Genomic DNA, 17,309 nt, shown 5'->3' on the forward strand with positions numbered 1-17,309 from the left:
GAATACAGAAGTACAGCTGTCATTAACTGGAGCCATTGGAAGGAAAAGACAGAGGGCACATCAACAGGATTTTCTTCTTTATGAATGGCTTAAGGTGAGGTTCTGTATGTCTTCATGCCACACGTAAGGCTCAGGGCCATAGTATGAAACCCAATTACCAGCCAGCACCTTTTTTTTTTCCCCTCCTCCCCTCCCTTTAAAGAAAAAAGACACTAGTATATAATACAACCACAATTTGAAAAATAAGGCCACTGGCATTCTTTGGTAAAGCTTAAGCTGAAAACTTATCCCAGGATGCGTGATCTTCCAAAAATCTGCCAACCCCTGCAGTGTTCAAACTTCTTGTATGACCACAGCCACATGAAGAATGAAATTAAACCCATGGAAATCTTTGACATTTCTACTATTATGCAATGTTTGGGTGAAAAAAAAAAAATGCAGAAATTCTCCTTCCCTTTCCAGAGTGAGTTTAGAAAAACTATTTCTAGCTTTTTTTAATTACACATTTCACCATTAAAAAGAAACCGTCCATAAATTAAAAGAACCACTAACTAGGGCTTATGTAACCCATTTAGAGTGGGAAATTGGTAACACTTGGGAGTGAAGTCTGTTACTGTAATTTCTGGAGTCCACAGCATTCATTTGATGTGTGCAAACATCACAAAAAAAAAAATGCGTATTTAACATTTGCATTAACTATTTTACACAAAAGAATGTTAATCATGAGAGAGGTTAATATGCTGGCATCTGTCTCCTATAGAACCTAAAAGAAAAGCTTTTTAATATATATTTAGGAGTCTGAGGGAATAGTTTTTAATGACTGCTTGAGTTAAATAATCTCCCAAGTTATGGATTTACTTTATCTAATTCTATTTTTCTTTCTTTTTATTTGAGGGTGTTTATAGCTCTATTACATTTTAGTAGAAAAACACAGCATTGTGTCCTTAAAGTTACTGCAGTTTCCTCTGCAGAGAATATTCGGCATTAAATTCCTTCCTCTCCCTCCATTTCTGACACAAACACGGCAGTCAGCTCTATCTGTGTGACTGCTGTGTGCAGAGCGAGTTCTTAATCAAACGTTCGAGTGATGAGAACATGCCAAAAATAGCTGCTCCTACTGCTGTTGCGTCACTGCTTTTCCAAGAGCAGCACATCCATGTTTCGAATGAAAGGCCTGTGCCTCCTAATTCACACCAGTGGGAATCACCAGTACCAACCATCTTCTCCCTCACTGGGGTTACACCGGCTTAAAAAAACCCCAAGGCTAACTCAACCAGAATCTTCCTGAACGAGCTGGGTCTCCTGAAACTGGCTTTTCAAACAGGCAGGCACCTGGGCCAGCCGGGAGCGCGGTGGCACCTGAATCTCCACCTTGTGGCAACACAGATGCCACCTGCAGCTGCTCCTATGCTGCTCCCCAGGGCTGATGAATACCTTTACATTACGATACAAAGCTCAGATGGCTTGGAGAACGCAATCCTGCATGAAGCTGCAGCCTTGCAAGAAGCCACCGATAAAGCGAAGGACGGCAGAAGTTGCCATCTCCTATACACTTTAAGCTTCCCGCGAAGACAGCTAGCAAACTGCTTATAGCAAAGTCTAACGAAGCAGGTCCACACTGATCAGCAGGGAGCACTGATCATTTCTCACACGTGCATTTCCCATTTAGCCACATTAAAGGGCCACAATGCAGCTTGACCTCTACACTTAATTCTGTCAGAACACATCTTGGACTGATCAAGGCAGGACTAACTCAGGTGCATCACACCTGGCATATATGGATGAAATAGAGAAGTTGCATAAAATTTATTTTTCCACCTTGTTTTACAACATTCCCTTTTAAGTTCTTACACATCTGCAACATATAACTCCACAGAACAATAAATAATTGGCATTCATATTTCTCTTGAATCAAGAGTATTTACATGTTGTTTAAGTAGATGACAAGTACAAAACATCAGCATCACAGTAAATATCCTTTTGACAACAGAATCCATTTCCCCAATTAAAAATTAAATTAAATTAACATTAATTTTTAACAAATTTTAACAATTAAAAATGTTCTCAAAGGCATATAAGTACACAAGTTGTAGTAGGCAGTAGTAATGGACCATATTGGCAAAGCTGTAGAACCCAGGATTTCGTGCAAATCAGAGTTTATTAACTTTGAAATAACTAATAATAAATAAAAATGAAAAGAGCCCATCCAGCTCACACTGACGATTCTAGAGGGCACTCAGCTGGCCCTAGCTATGCAGCTGTGGAGACAAGTCAATCCCCATCTGAACAGCTGTACACAAAGGATGTGTGACGGTGAGCTGCATACAATATAGATCACATACCTGGTTCAGAGCACTGCTTGTGCAAACTAAGGATTTATTATCTGAAGATGCAGCAGCTCTCTTTAAAAGATAAAGCCAGAACACAAGCTTTAGGGATTCACACATCTAATTCACCAGGGCTCCCTGACAAACAGCCCATCTACAGCAAAATTTCCATCAAGAGTTGCAGTGAGCAAGATAGTTTGTCACAGTATTTAATTGTGATAGTTCAGCAGACTGCAGAAAAATGCCTCTGATACTGCTCAGTTTGGTCCAACCACAGCTGTAGCCCTCAGCATGTAGCTCTCAACTCTGAGGGGACACCAGGGATGTCACTCATCACTCCCCAGCCCAGTTCTGATAAGACCCTGCCCAGATTTGAGCTGCTGAACACAGGATGTTGCATTTCAATTGCAGTATGAGCTGAACAAGTGTTTGCAAAGAGAAATGGGGCAAACCCTACAGAGGAAACATATCCAAGAGTTAAAGAAAAGAAAAGAAAAAAAAAAAAAAGAGGTTGTTAAGCACCTGGAATTACTGCAGTGATGCAAGAAGAGAACAGTGCATATCACAAAATCTGCACGTAACTAACCACCAAAGCAGCACATCACAGAGCACAGGCTTCCCTACAGCAGCCAGAAGAAACAAGAACACACCAAGACACACACTGCTATCCTACAGCATCACTTGTAGCGCAGTCCCAAAGCTCACAAGTTATACGAACTGCTGCAGTACGTAAACCAGAACAACAACAAAAAAAAAAGGAACAAAAAGAACACTAAATCTACAAACAAGATACTACATACAAGAAAACAATGCTTTCACTCTCAATAAGCACAAATGATGAGCATACTAGATGAAAAAGATTAATTTAAATTTCCAGCAGAGAATACATTTATTCAGATGTACAGTAAGTATGAACATATGTATTAAACTTTGCTTTTAAAAACATTTTTAAATAACTTAAGAGAAATATATTTCAGACAAAGTGCTAAACTTGAAAAATACAACAATCATTCCTCTCTCCGGCTGTTTGTTAGATGGCAGTTTTAATTTTCTGATTGATTTAAAAAATGCAGAGAGAAATTACTTCCTGGATTTACAACCTTGTGCAAAAAAACTAGCTGTAAAGGAACATAATCCCCACCCCAGGACACAGCTACAGATTAGTCTCAATGCCACTAAATATGCATTCATTATTAAAGTTATGATTCAATAAATATTACTGAAATCACAATTCACTCCCTTTCTTGGTGTAGGCTAATATTTTGCAAATATGGTCCACTCAGTGTAAACTGTATTGACTTCAGGAAACAGTGAATTCTACCATACATACGTCTCAAATATTTACATACAGTAGCATGGCACTGTTATTTTTGCAGGACATTGAACTACTAATACACGCTAGATAGGGACAGGGATTTTACAAAGATGTGTATCATGATGTATTTTCCAAAGAACAAGAGGTACTTGACTTCTCAGTCACAAGAAGCTGATAAAAAAAAAAAAAATGATTCTTGTCTTTAAATCTATTTAAATCAAATGCTGACTGGGGACTCCAGAACAGCTGCATGTCTGACAGTATCCAGGAACTGTAGCAAGTCACAATAAAGACAACATGAGGTACCTTTTGGCAATAATTCACAGACAGCTGCTAGCCCAATTGTTCCGATATAGAGCTGTTCGGGCACTGTTTTAATTCTTTGAGACAAATCAATGAGAAGTATAGGACTTTGAAGCCCGTACCCAATGCATGTCAAAATAGTAGGAATATATATTATTATTCTTTTTAGGAAAAAAATTAGAAGAGAATGAAAGGCAAATTTACAAATTATTAAAAGGTGACTGCTAAGAATTAGCTACATTTCCTTGGTCAGCAGGTTGTTTCTAAAGGTGGTTGCCATGTATTAGGATTTCAGACAAGTGCCTAATCAGAAGACTGGCACAAAAGAAAAAACCTTGTCTTAGATTAAAGGGTGTTGGCTGTTCTTATTCCTGAAGGATTTTGAAACATAACTTCCTAAATTACGAGGGTTTCCCCCACATGAACTAATGACAAGGCCATATGGACTTGCACCTTCCTCTCACCCCAAGCTACACGCATTATGAATTTCTCTATATAGCTTTTGGAACTTGCTTCCTCTCTTTCATATTTCCTCTCAGTAACTGAGAACAAGGAAGGCAGGTCAGGTTGTCCAAAGCATTCCTCAGAGAAATTACCAAAAATCAACCACGTAAGTCATGGCAATCTTAGATCTAAAAATTCAAGACGTGCTGCTATAGATCAACGCAGATCAACGCTCTCCCTTTAAAACAACACTCGGATTTTCCACTGATTTTCACACCAGAGCTTTTCATGCAGCACTGTGCTGCTTGCGACAGCGTCTGTAGCAATGGCAACAGAAGTTGGCAGTCCATTAAAGGGGTTCAGCATGGCACAGAGGCAACCAGGGAGCTTCTGCTCCTCACACCAGTGCTGTTGCCTGGACCTGGAGGGGCTGCCTCAAGAGACAAGCGGGAGTTCAGGCTCTGGGCTCTGCCGTTCCCTGTCCCTCCGTGCAGCCGACCAGCGACGGCGCCAGGCTGTGCCCACCACGACAGTGGTTTTTGTGATGTGGGAACAAGACAGCAAGCAACTAATTTATCACAGACTAAACAGCCATTAGATGAGGATGGCTGCCACTATAAAAGCTCAGCCATGCTTGATGCACAGATCCAATGGTGAATGGTTCTGCAACCCTGTCACTCTTCTGAACAGCCTGTGCACGTGTTGCCCTCCTCACTGTGTTATAAGGGGAACAATGCTTATTATGAAAACAAAACTAATTGAGTTTTTGAAAATTAAAAACAAGTATACTGCTCTGCACATGAACCTTTGTACAGACCCTGCTCCTGCCTCCCATTCAAGTTTTGGTTTTAGACCAACACAAGCGCAAGGTTCTCAAAAACTCCCTTTGCAGGGAGGGCGTCAAGAATGACATCCACCTAGGAGTGCCTCAGCTTATTTGCAGCTCATCTTCACTGTTTCACCCTAACAGGAAACAGATTTTGTGTAGTTGTGAGGAGTAGCAGCTCTGTGACCTTTCCTTTCAGTCTCCGAGGATTCAAGACATGTCTGCCACATTGTCTGCGGAACACTACAAGTCTCTTCTCACGTTGTCAACACATTTCAAGTCTGATCAAGTGCAAATTTCTTTTCCAAAGAGGATTTGCTTTAGTTTAGATAATTTTGTCCTATACAAATAAATACAGAGTAAAGTTATTATGTCACCAGCTCCTTTTAACAGGAAGCACAAGAACTAAACAAAACTGAATTTCTTCATTTTAGATTACATTTCTCTGTATTTATCGATGGCTGGATACCACCAAAATCACCAGGGTGACCACATTTCAACTGAAGGAAAATCTCAGACATGCTCAGATTCTCCAGTGTGTGTAGATTCGACGTGCTGGAGCCCCATTATGGGAACAGCATGCCATAAATCAGGAATCAGCTGTCAACAGTATAGTGCATCACCTACGTTAAGGGATTTCCAAGATGTAAAAAGAATGTACCTACTTGAATCAAAAAAATAAATAATAAAACTATGTTACACAATGCAAGGAACACCACAGATATTTTTAAAATGTAACTTAAAAATTGTCGAACATATACTCCAAGGTCAGTTAGCAGCTTTTGGTACTTTTAACCACGCATGAGGAATCAATCATCATTGCAGTTGCATGCATTCGACCCCAGTTAAGTTGAACAAAAGTGACAAAAAGTGGATGAACTAACAAGTGCCTCCACCCTCAAAAAATCCTTCCCTTGTATCGTTAGGTTTCCGTTTGTAGTAGTTGTGAAGTCTTTTTCAATAAAGCAGCATGTAATAGAGATTACTACATGATCCTTATGCAAATATCAGACGTATTCATTATAGTAACAACTACATGATTTTTGTCTCTCAGCCATGTGCAATATTCATCTCTGGTGTGCAAGAAAAGCAGCCCTAAGATGTGAGCTTTGAATAGCTTGGGGGAGAAAACCTTCGCCTCAGGTACTTCAGGACGTAGAGGGGAAGGCAGCTCACCAGAGTGATGACGGTGACTTTCCACAAGAATGACAAAGTTGCAATGAAGTAAACATCTGTAAAAAGAGAAGAGCAGAGTCAAGAAAGAAGGGAAGCACATTCTGGGAAGAGGTACAGAAAAGCCATACAATCTAACAATGCAGCTTAAACAGCCTCACCTTCTCCACACACACAGAATTTCAAAGCTCATGCAGTCCCTGGTTCCTCACTTTTCTGCCTTTCTCTTTCACAGAAGATTCAGCTTTCTGCATAACTCATTCCCTGTAGGATTCCAGCAGGGCACATAACCCATCACAGACAAGCACACAGATATTCCTCATCTGAAACTGGGATATCCATCTGCTGGCAATACTGAGCTTCCTTTAAATGGACTACTTGTACTCTGGGACTTGTCCTCTGCTACGTGGCTGGTAGTCCAGCAAATACATCTCTTAACTCAGTCATGGTATCTCAGAAGTGTTACAAAAATAGCCGAAGTATTGTTCAAAATAGGGCTGGTATACCCGTATTCGTGAGATCTAGCCCACTGGGAAGTTATCTTCATTGTCTTCAGAGGATACAAAGAGTTTATGGAAGAAGTAGTGACATCTTGTGGCTTCCTGAACAAACCCTGGATCAAACTGTATGGACCTGATACTTGCAAACAGACAACTACCAGAGTAAATCTGGAAATTTAGAATTCCTCGCCTTTTTCCCTTTAGCCAGGGAAACTAAAATGATTAGCTGTCTTCCAGGTAAATTAAAAAAAAAAAAAGCAAATGAACAAAACAACAACAAAAAACACAAGAGAAGAGTCCCCATTGAAGCAGATAGAATTGGGTAACTTTACTTCATCCAGTTAGAAGATGGCATCTTTCAAATCAACAACAGAGGATAACATTTTTAGTTTCAAGTTCAGTTCCCACATGGAAATAAAAGACCACTATTCCACACGACAGGTGATATGCAGTGGAGCTCTGAAAGCAAGGATGAGATTCACTGATCAGCACAAAGCTTACTGACTACCTTACCCTTATCTCCTCTAGTGTTTGCTATGAGAAGGAACCATAAAATATCCTTCAGAATTAAAGAGTTTGCTCTGGTCAGAACCACTGTCATTATAATCATGTTAACTTCCTCAACAGCCTTTGAGTTCATGTCCTTACAGTCCAGGTCATGAAGCAACTGGTTGGTGAAAAAAGGCATTTAACCTTACCGATAAACTCATGTAAGAAGACCAGGGAAGCTATGTAGCAGGAGAGACTAAGCAGCTCAGCCACTATCATGAGCCAGTGCCATGTCTGGATTGTCAATGCTACCATCAGCAACTCGGTGAGAATCAAAGATGTGAAGGAAATGGCGACAATGTGGACAAATTCAGATTCAAAGAGGAGGAGTGCTCCATACATAATGATGCTACCTGCAAAAGAGTAGACCAATTTGGATATTTTTTTAAAAAACAGCTGAAGCTCTAAAACCCACTGCTAAGTCTTGGAAAGGCTGAAACATAGTCATGAAGCCTGTTAAATGTAATGACAATGACCTAGTTACTATTTAGGAGACAACTGATAAGACAAGGAAAAGTTACTGCAGAGGTACCCAGACTTTTATGATAATCTATTATGTTCATAGACACATGGAAATAGGAAATTAACACACACTATTTTGGCAGCTGGTGACTTCTAGCATCATGAAACTCTATCCTTCCAGAAAAGCAGCTGGTCACTACTCAGAAGCTTAAAGATATCAAATACTTCTAAATCCCACTGCACTGCCTCAGTGCCCAGATAGAAGTAAGGTGTTATGAAGCTCAGTTGATACAAGTTAGTTTCTTTTTTGTACTACTTTGGCCAAGTTCTCTCCCCTTGACACTTTCCCCTAAAAGAAGGGCACACTAAAGCACACCATTAATGATGTATTGTTGTGTACTTTTATTCTAGCTATAAGCCAGGGAATGCTCAAAACACCCTGCACAGCCACCTGCATAAATAACTCATGTTAGCAGCATGAGTAATCTGCACCAACATCCATCACACTAGGCTAGTTTCGGAAGGGAAAACCTGCAAGTGACTAGAGCTCGAGCCACAGAGTTCAAATCCAGCTGTGAACTTTCCAAAATTTAGGGCTGCTCAAGTTTTTGGTTAGGCTCATCTCTGCTAGCAACTAGTCCAATTGTTTGGCCTGATGTTTTTTAGTTATTTAGCACATCAGAAGTGAAGTCACTTTAACCAAATATTGTAACGAGATAGTGGTCTCAGCTCAAGGATAAATCTTTCCCTCAATGCATCACCCTCTGGCTGTAGCTTTCCACCACTTGTGAGTTTTCTATAAATGCCTTGGCTTTGCCATCATATTTATACAGCAACAGAAGACCGTTAGCCCTGTCGAAGGGTTCTACTGTATTAGATTTCAGAAGATAATGCTAAGAGAGCTTTTGTATTCTTGGCTTCACTCCCTACGGAGGATGGTAACATCATTTAAATCAGTAAGAACTAGCTGCTTATTTTGGCACATTTATGTTGACTGTTGTTGATAAAGGAGTTTTGGAAAACAAGAAATTTTGTCACAGGATCATGTTACCATTTTTAGCTTTATAGCTCAGCGTTATGTATACTTTTTCCATGATACCCTGATTAACCGTTAAAGTATTAGAGTTTGAGGTTACTTAATTAAAAAAAAAAAAAAGACAAAATGAAATAAAAAGACTTTGTAGAGTCATATATCCCTATCCCCACATCCACTTTTGTAAAATGGATGCATTGTAATTAAGGTATTTGCTCAACTATCCTAGCAGGCTACGTGGAGTACATGTATATGTGATATGATCAAGACCTTGAGCTCTACTCTAATCCTTAATTACAAATGGCTATGAAGTAACCAGAGCTATTGCCACTGCTAATAAACAGGGTTTAGATAAAATACACTAATCCACAGATTCTGTTTTGCATACTGACTAACCAGCATAACCCATACATTTGGAAACCTTTTTCAAAACAAAGGAAGAGTCTCCAGCTCTACTATACAGATGGAACAATTACAGCACCAAAAGGAACTTGCACAAAATCACAAAGAGTTGTCCCGATGGAAAAAGGCAAAATGTTTTGAACTTTGACATCACACCACTGTGACACTGTTGACCAGTTGCTGCCAATATTTAGCTTTAAATTGTTTCTTGCTTTGGGAATGCTACCAAAATTTTCTGAGACAAAAAACAAACAAACAAAAAAAGAAATATTGATTCAATAACCTAAGGATCCATTGCTAAATTCACTTCCTTAGCTTCTCACAGTATAAATAGATATTCTGTACTCATCAAAACATGTAAAGGCATAAGCAGAAGCTGATTTCTTACCTTGATAGATGCTTATTAAGACCCATATCAAAAATGTTTTGTATGACAATGGTCGTCCCTAAAAGAGGGAATAAAAAAAAAAACAGCTCTCTTAGGGTTTTCTTTTATGAACATTCACTTACAGGTCAACCCACCAATTAATAAAAGGGAATTTGAAGGTGATTTGGAAAGAAACCAAACCAAACCAACCAACCCTGAAGTACTGTCTCTTTATTCTCATTTTTCATGATGTGCAGAGGACGCCTGGGACTGTGGAAGCTCACTGCTTGCACAGTACCTCTCCCTTACTGCACACACAATTAATTCAATGCAACGATGTCTCATGAGTTTAGTCACTGTACTGTGAAATATAAGATGTGTGTATACACAAATATATGTATATATTAATATTATATTTCTATACACACACAAATCACATCATATTGAAGGCAGATAGGTTTTAAAAAAAAGCTTCTTCAGCCAACACAGCTATACCAGTACAAAAAAACCTATGTTTAGACCAGGCCTAAGGATGGTTGGAGAATTAGTGGTTTATGACATCAGAGACAACATACAAGTGAAACCAGATGGAGACTTATTCAGACTGTTGGAAAAACAGGCTTTGCTTCTGAGAGTATCTGTTTAACAGAAATCCTTGAGGGAAAGGATCTGTTGAAGACTCAGTCCATCCTTTCCTTCAATTAAGAAAGATGTTCCCAGTCCACATACCCAGTTATTCAAAAAATTTTCCAGAAAAGAAAAAAAGAGAACCAAAGACAAGATTTACCTTCCCGATATTTCTATGGTAAGTATCAAATAAAGTTTCCTTTGTCTAAGGAGAAGGAACTCTGTCTTTCATGCTTAGGCAACAACAAAAGGCACAGCAACCAAACTTTTAGACAATCCCCTTAGATGATCCTTAAGGCAAATTTCCATTCAAGAAATTATGTGATAACCTCCTTCCCTCATGAAATTAATAGATCCCTTACCCCTATGACCCCCACCCCCCTTTTCTGGCTTCAGGAGAGTGCAAATTCCCTGACAATTTCTCTTCTCCCTTTATTTTGGAACAAATCAGTAATATTAAATACTTTGAATTTCCTGCAGAATACAACTATTATTTCCCAGCCATTTTTAATAAGTTGTATTTTATGCAGCATTCAATAGCAAACTGCACTAAAATCTGGTTATATCCGTTAATTCAAATTTGCCTTTAAAATAATTTTGCTTGAAAATATATGATATGGCCAACAATGAGTTCTGTATCTACTGAAAATACATTTGATTTAAAACATTTAGAGAGTTTCTAATCAAAACAAGGATTTTGCCTGAAACCAAAACATATGAGAGTCTCCCACACCTTAAGAAGATCTTTGTAGAGTTCTGGGTACAACATTGCAACTTCAGATTTAACATCCTTGTCCAGGACTAGGGAAAACACTGGAAACATTGTGTAAATTGTGGAGTACCTGCGAAGAAGGTTAAAGACCAAAAATTAGCTAAGATCTAGATGAGCAAACAAAAACGCTAATCTTCAGAAAGAAAATACAGTACAGTAAACTCAAAGTACTAAATAACGTCCGTATTATAAAAACTTCCAAAGGGAACACACTAGAGTTTTGCATGTAGGAAAAACCTGCAGGATTTGCTTTCTGAATAGCTTTTGATTAGAAACATTCACAGCTACATGACTGTTTCAAGTACTGCAACTGGTGTTATAGGTTTATTAATGGAGCCAAGGACAGACCTGTCCCCACCCTAAATTCCACTCCACAGTTTGGGCTGAGTCCTGTTCGCACCAGAAGGGAGTGGGGATGAATTTGCTGTTTGTTTTTTAATCACATAATGGATAGCTTATAGAGTAATGGGATTGCAAGTGCAATACCAGTATATTTTACTGCTATCTCTCAGTTTACTGTATCAGCTGATTCCTCCCATTGAAGATTTTGTGTTGTCCCCTTAAAATGACACTGTCAGGAGCTGGGCACTGGCTCTCATTGCTGCACAGCCACCAGAGCACCAGGACTGTCTTTCTACTTTTGCCAGGATTGAAGGAGCCCTTTCTGGAAGATGCACTGCTGTAACCTTCCAATATTCTGAATTTGAGACATTCTCCTTCTGGAAAGGATTCTAGACGTGACTGCACTGCCTCGGTGGCTTTGTTCAACACAGAGGGATACAGATCACACCTGCCTTCTGAAGCAGTGCTGTGAAATATGCAGAGCAGAGATGTGCATGCCTTGCATGTTAATTAGCCCAAATCTATCATTACACATATGTTTTCCACACTATTAATAAAAAAGTGAGCTCTTACCCAATGATGAGAAAGCCTTGGTAGAGGGGAACTGAAGCAAAGTAAAATACGGATGAGAAAACAGCCTAGAAAAGAAAATAGAAACTTTTCAGGCATTAAATAATGCAGTTAATGTAACAGCTTAAAAATATGGCCTGTTCAAGCTGGAAAGTACTTTCAGTGGGTTCTCCAAATTCCCGAAACTAAGAAGAATGTAATATCAACCCTTTTATTCCTACGCAAACCTTGGATGAAAACTATGTTTAAGAGCAAACACTGAAGAACTGGACTTGGAAAATTTTTTGTAATATAATTCCACAGAAAAGAGCATAAAGAGTTTCCTTCGAAGCCCATTCTTTTGATCAAAGCCATCCAAATGTTGTGAAGGACAGGTGCATACTTATTTATGTCTCATTCCCTAGATTATGCCTGCACTATGTAAAAATAATTTTTGTCAGTTACAGAAATCATGGGTTTGTTTTCTGATCTTGTTTTTAGCTTGGGATGTCTCTTAGGTTGCCTCTGCTGAAGGGGAAGCTAGATCATCCTCTCGAGTTTGAGCCTTTTGTCTCTAGTTATCCCTCTTTAACACATTTATTCTAAAAAGGTAGAAAGGAAGAATGAGCCTTCTGAAAAATATCAAGTGCTTTACTAAAAAGCTTTAGTATTTTTTATGCATGCAATTATACTCTACAGTGTGGAAATAAAAGTCCCAAAGAGCAACCTTCATCCTTAACGGCAACTTTCACTCCAGTCACCACAGCTAAGAACAGAATACGGATTACAAACTCTTAAAATCTCTTTCAGCTCTCCCTGTCAACTGGCAATTGCATTTTTGTTATACTGGGGCTCTGCACACACGAGCAACATAGATTTCAAGACTACTAAATCTGTTTCTAAGGTTCTCTTTGGAACGAAGAGGAACAGACTGCTGAGCACTTGGGGAGGTTAAAATGTGCTTCAACAGCCTCCTGGGAACACTCTGCACCACATCAGACCAAGCTTTCGGGAACCTCATCAGGTTCTGAGCCAGGTCTTCAGCCAGATGCTTAACTACAGTCCCACTATTTGAAGTCCTTACCTAAAACACACCTGAAATTAAGTGCACTTAGCAGAATATTGTTCTCCTTCAGATTTTCAGTACTTTTTGGCATTACTAAAATCAGCAATGCCATACTGTATCACAGCAATGTTTCCTAGGGCAGAATATTGTTTGTCCAGTTTTGGAGAACTTGCTGATCTTCATCCAATACCAAGAGCTTGTGTGTTTTCATAACAAAGTAACAGTCTGAAGTTCCCAACCCAAGAAAATTTTCAGAAGAAAAAATAACTGCATGCAAACTGAAAAGCAGAACCTTTGCTTTTTGCTTTTTTTTCTACCTCTTCAATGGAAAAGCCCACACGACAGCCCACTGACCTGCATTGTACTGATGCACAAGCTCCTGTGGATTACAAACTGACTGAGAGCTGCTGACCGCTTGTAGCTGTTCCGTCCATGCACCATCAGCAAACGACCCAGATGTTTAAACTGAGTGATAGAGAAATCTGCTGCAAGTGATGCTTGTTTGCCTTCCTGTGTACAATAGCAAGCAAAATTATAGGGAAATCATTTTATTATTGGGGAAAACTATATATATATATATATATATTATTTACTAGTTATCACAACAGAATTTCCAAGAAAAATTGCAATTCATTAGGTGGAGGAGAGTATTACCTCAGCATTTCTGCCTTCCACCACAGCCTTTACTTAAAGAGCAAAAATATGAAAAGAATTCCCATTTGAACCCTGGCCTCTGATTCTAATCAACCCTCTGGACTATGATTCACAACATGGATGTTAACATGACACTCATTTTATACCAGGTCAGTTTTGAACACAAATGTTCAGTCTCAACAGTTCACTCAATTTTAATGTTTTGGCATACTGCAAGCAGAGTCTTTCACCCCCATTAAATTCAGTCCTTTTGCTCAAAACAACTCCACATGCATGAACTAGAACTCTACCCTAGAGTTTGCTTTCTAAAATAATACACACTCTACAGATAAAATATAACCCATTTTTAATTCTAAGAGCAATCATAACCCCAGCATTTGGAGCACCAACACACGATTAAAAACCCCAAATTAACCATGGTGGTTCAAGTTCAAGGAATCTCCCAAGAATCAAATTAGAAACTTCAACTCTACTAAAACTATTTGTCACTTCATTTTTGGTTGGATGATTATTCTTGTGGAAGCTTCTCACTTTCCTGCACAAATTTCTGAGGATTTACTTAAGAGATACTTGCTAACTAGTTTCTGAATTGCCATTAGAAGTCTTATTAAGCATGAGAATCTCACCTTTCCTTCAACTCCGACACCACAGTCAGCCTCTTGAATCATGCTAACATCATTCCCTCCATCACCTGCAGGTCACAGCACAGATGAATGACATTGGTAGTTAAGCAACAGATCCAACTTGCAACCTAACCAAAGGCATCTGGGCCAGGCTGTAACATTAGAAGAAACACTGAACCTTATTAACAAAAGCAGGAATTTAAACAGAACTTGAGAATTTGAATTCTTAAAGAAGTGGTTTGATTTTTTTGTGTGTTTTTGTTTTGTTTTTAATAGACCTGTATGAATTCAAGGCCACTGATCAGTTAAACTGACTAGTAGGTGTACTATTTTACATACAATGATGAAATAAAGCTCCTGTTAACAATAACACTGTATCTGACAAAGTTCAAATTCTGTTCTGCAAAGGTATCACCCCAAATATTTATGAGTTTCCATATGCAAAACTTGATTTTACCAATCATCCTTCCCCCAGAAAAAAACAAAGAACCTGTTCCTTAGCTCAGCATTTCCAGGTGTTATGGGATGACACGGGACTGTTCACATTAAAAAATAAAAATAAAAATAAAAAGACTCCATCCTACACGGCCACTCAACTCTAACTAGAGCGGTGCTGTTTCTGAAACACTTATAACAGATTTCTTATTGCACAGCTGCATAGCCAAAACACGCTTTTCTGACTTCAACCTCTGGCTGCTTGCAGCCTGAAGCTGACATAAGTCAGGCTTTTAAAGAAAAACAACAGTTCACATGCTTAAAACACTTTTCAGTCTTTTCATACCAGCCACAGATGTCCCCACAGACACAAAATCTTAGACTCTGCCTAATGTATGAACAAGAGGTTGAGCAGACTAAAAAGGAGGCAAAACTGTTTTTCAAGTTTCTCTCAAGTCCATTACCTACGGCACAGGTGAGCTTGCCAGTCCTTTCCTGCAGCAAACGCACGATCTGGGCTTTCTGTGTTGGAGCACATCTACAGCAGACGACGGCAGGGCACTGGCACGCCAGCTCCATGAACTCATACTCGTAGTATTTCAGACACACCTAATTTACAGAGATCACAAGCATCAATCACTACGTTTGTGCTATGTTTCTTTACAAATCAGAAATCAGCGACAGGGTGTTGGGGCTGCTCCTGAACAGTCTGGGGAGCTCTCAGCCTACCTCCAGCGAGTCGCCAGAAATAACAAGTGCGCAGTCATGTTTCCGGCGGAAGGCATTCAGCTCGAGATGGGCTTCTCCACGGTTAGTCACCTGGAGAAAAACATGGCAGGGAGGAAGAGTTTGTTTGTTTTCACCCCGACAAAGCAAACAAGTCTCAAGGAGAGCAAAAGCAATATGGACAGGCAGCACACTGATAAACAAAACCTCAAGGGGATAAAAAGCTGGGTCAAAAAAACATAAATAGTCTGGGTCTGCTGCTGGAACAGAGCTCTGATCTCAGCACCCCTCCTGTCCTGGCATTTGGTGACCTGAACAGGTCTTGAGAGCAGTACACGGGTATTACTCACTAGTCTGAATATATGGATGTCCTGTGTCCTTGTCACCAAATGAGCGTTCTTCGCTGTACACGTGGCTGTCTCTAGCTTATCCCCGGTCAGCATCCACACCTAAAATCCAAGTATTTAATATATTAAACACAAAACTTAACAGCCACGTCTGCAAGACATCTAAAATTACCACCTACCAGTTCAGGCATGGAAGAGAACTATTAGGAAATATACATACAAATTATTTCTCTAAAAAAGGCCTATTTTAATATGTACAGAAAATTCTCATGGATGAAAAAAAAAAAGCAAAGCTTTTAAAGAGGCTGAATTGCAAAAGAGGTTACAAGCTGAATAGCATTTTTCCACCTGCAATATTTCAAGATTCTGCTGATAAAACCCACTAAATGCAAGCTAAAGAATGTGTATGCGTGTGTTAATGTGTCCCACCCCAGCTATTTCTTGTACGCTGAAATAAGCAGGCCTTGCTGCAGAAATATCCCTCATGGCCCTGCCTCAAATGTGGATGATGCAACTGGGGTTAGCTCACTGCTGATGTGTGCATCTGGAACAGACTGAGTTGGTTTTGTGTTAGTCTTTTTTTTTTTTTTTTTTTTTTTTTTTTTAAATATATATACACACACACTACACACACACTGCTCTTTTTATTTTCTGCTGCTGGGGGGCATTTGAAAGCAATGTCAGCCGCAATATTCAGCAGCAATAATATATTATAATCTGGCAGGGAATTCCCTCAATACTGTAAATATATGTTTTCTATTCTTTTCTTTTCTTTTTTTTTTTTTTTTTTCTCTATTTCCCCCCTCCCCCCCCGGTTTTTCAGTGTTTTTATTCTTTCAAGACAACGCCCAAGAATATTCAACTATTTAACTAAACTTTTTTAAAAATGCACAGGGACTCATTTATTTAATAATCTGAGGTTGGAAAATGATTTGATCTTAACAAGATGGTCCCTGTAATGAATTACAAGACTGCCTTCAGTTCTGATTTGCTTTTTGCATGCTATACCCTAATCAACACACCACCATAACAAGCACAGCCCCACACAACCCACGCTGCACCACAATGCCCACTGCAGCCAAGGTGGGAAAACAATATTAAACTGCTCCAGAGTTACTGGCCAGATCTATATCAGATAAAGCCACAGCACTGCTGAGTAACTGTTTTATCCTGCTCATCTCACTTTGTAGCTCGAGATCATGTTGCTTAAAGGGATTGCTCCAAACAGAAAACACTTCTGGAAGACTGTCTTAAGCCTGGAATTCCAATTCCTATCTAAATTCCAACACACAGCCCTCCCTGCTTTTGTATTTACAGCACAGCTCAATATTTTGCTCGCTTTTATATTTCAAGCAGAAAAGCCACAAGCAGAACATTTTATCTACTTTTACTGCCTGAATCTGAATGTTTAGTCTTTTATTTTTTCCCTTTTTCAAAACCAGAATCTGAATGACAAGTTCTCAGAGA

The 17,309-nt window shown here is 39.2% G+C and overlaps 1 protein-coding gene across 1 annotated transcript in view; it reads right to left on the reverse strand.

Moving 5' to 3' along the window:
- Window positions 1–1,776: 1,776 nt before the first annotated feature.
- Window positions 1,777–17,309, reverse strand: part of ATP9A (ATPase phospholipid transporting 9A (putative)) — a 61,268-nt gene continuing 45,735 nt past the window's right edge. Inside the window, exons 19-28 of the mRNA XM_032198674.1 lie at window positions 15,846–15,944; window positions 15,499–15,588; window positions 15,234–15,378; window positions 14,338–14,402; window positions 13,412–13,567; window positions 12,016–12,080; window positions 11,062–11,170; window positions 9,723–9,780; window positions 7,587–7,790; window positions 1,777–6,447 (exon numbers count right to left, since the gene is read on the reverse strand). Coding sequence (XP_032054565.1) covers window positions 6,311–6,447; window positions 7,587–7,790; window positions 9,723–9,780; window positions 11,062–11,170; window positions 12,016–12,080; window positions 13,412–13,567; window positions 14,338–14,402; window positions 15,234–15,378; window positions 15,499–15,588; window positions 15,846–15,944 — 1,128 coding nt within the window. The 3' untranslated portion in view covers window positions 1,777–6,310. The remainder of the gene's footprint in view (window positions 6,448–7,586; window positions 7,791–9,722; window positions 9,781–11,061; window positions 11,171–12,015; window positions 12,081–13,411; window positions 13,568–14,337; window positions 14,403–15,233; window positions 15,379–15,498; window positions 15,589–15,845; window positions 15,945–17,309) is intronic.

Source organism: Aythya fuligula, chromosome 16, assembly GCF_009819795.1.
Source record: "Aythya fuligula isolate bAytFul2 chromosome 16, bAytFul2.pri, whole genome shotgun sequence".
Lineage (NCBI taxonomy): Eukaryota > Metazoa > Chordata > Aves > Anseriformes > Anatidae > Aythya > Aythya fuligula.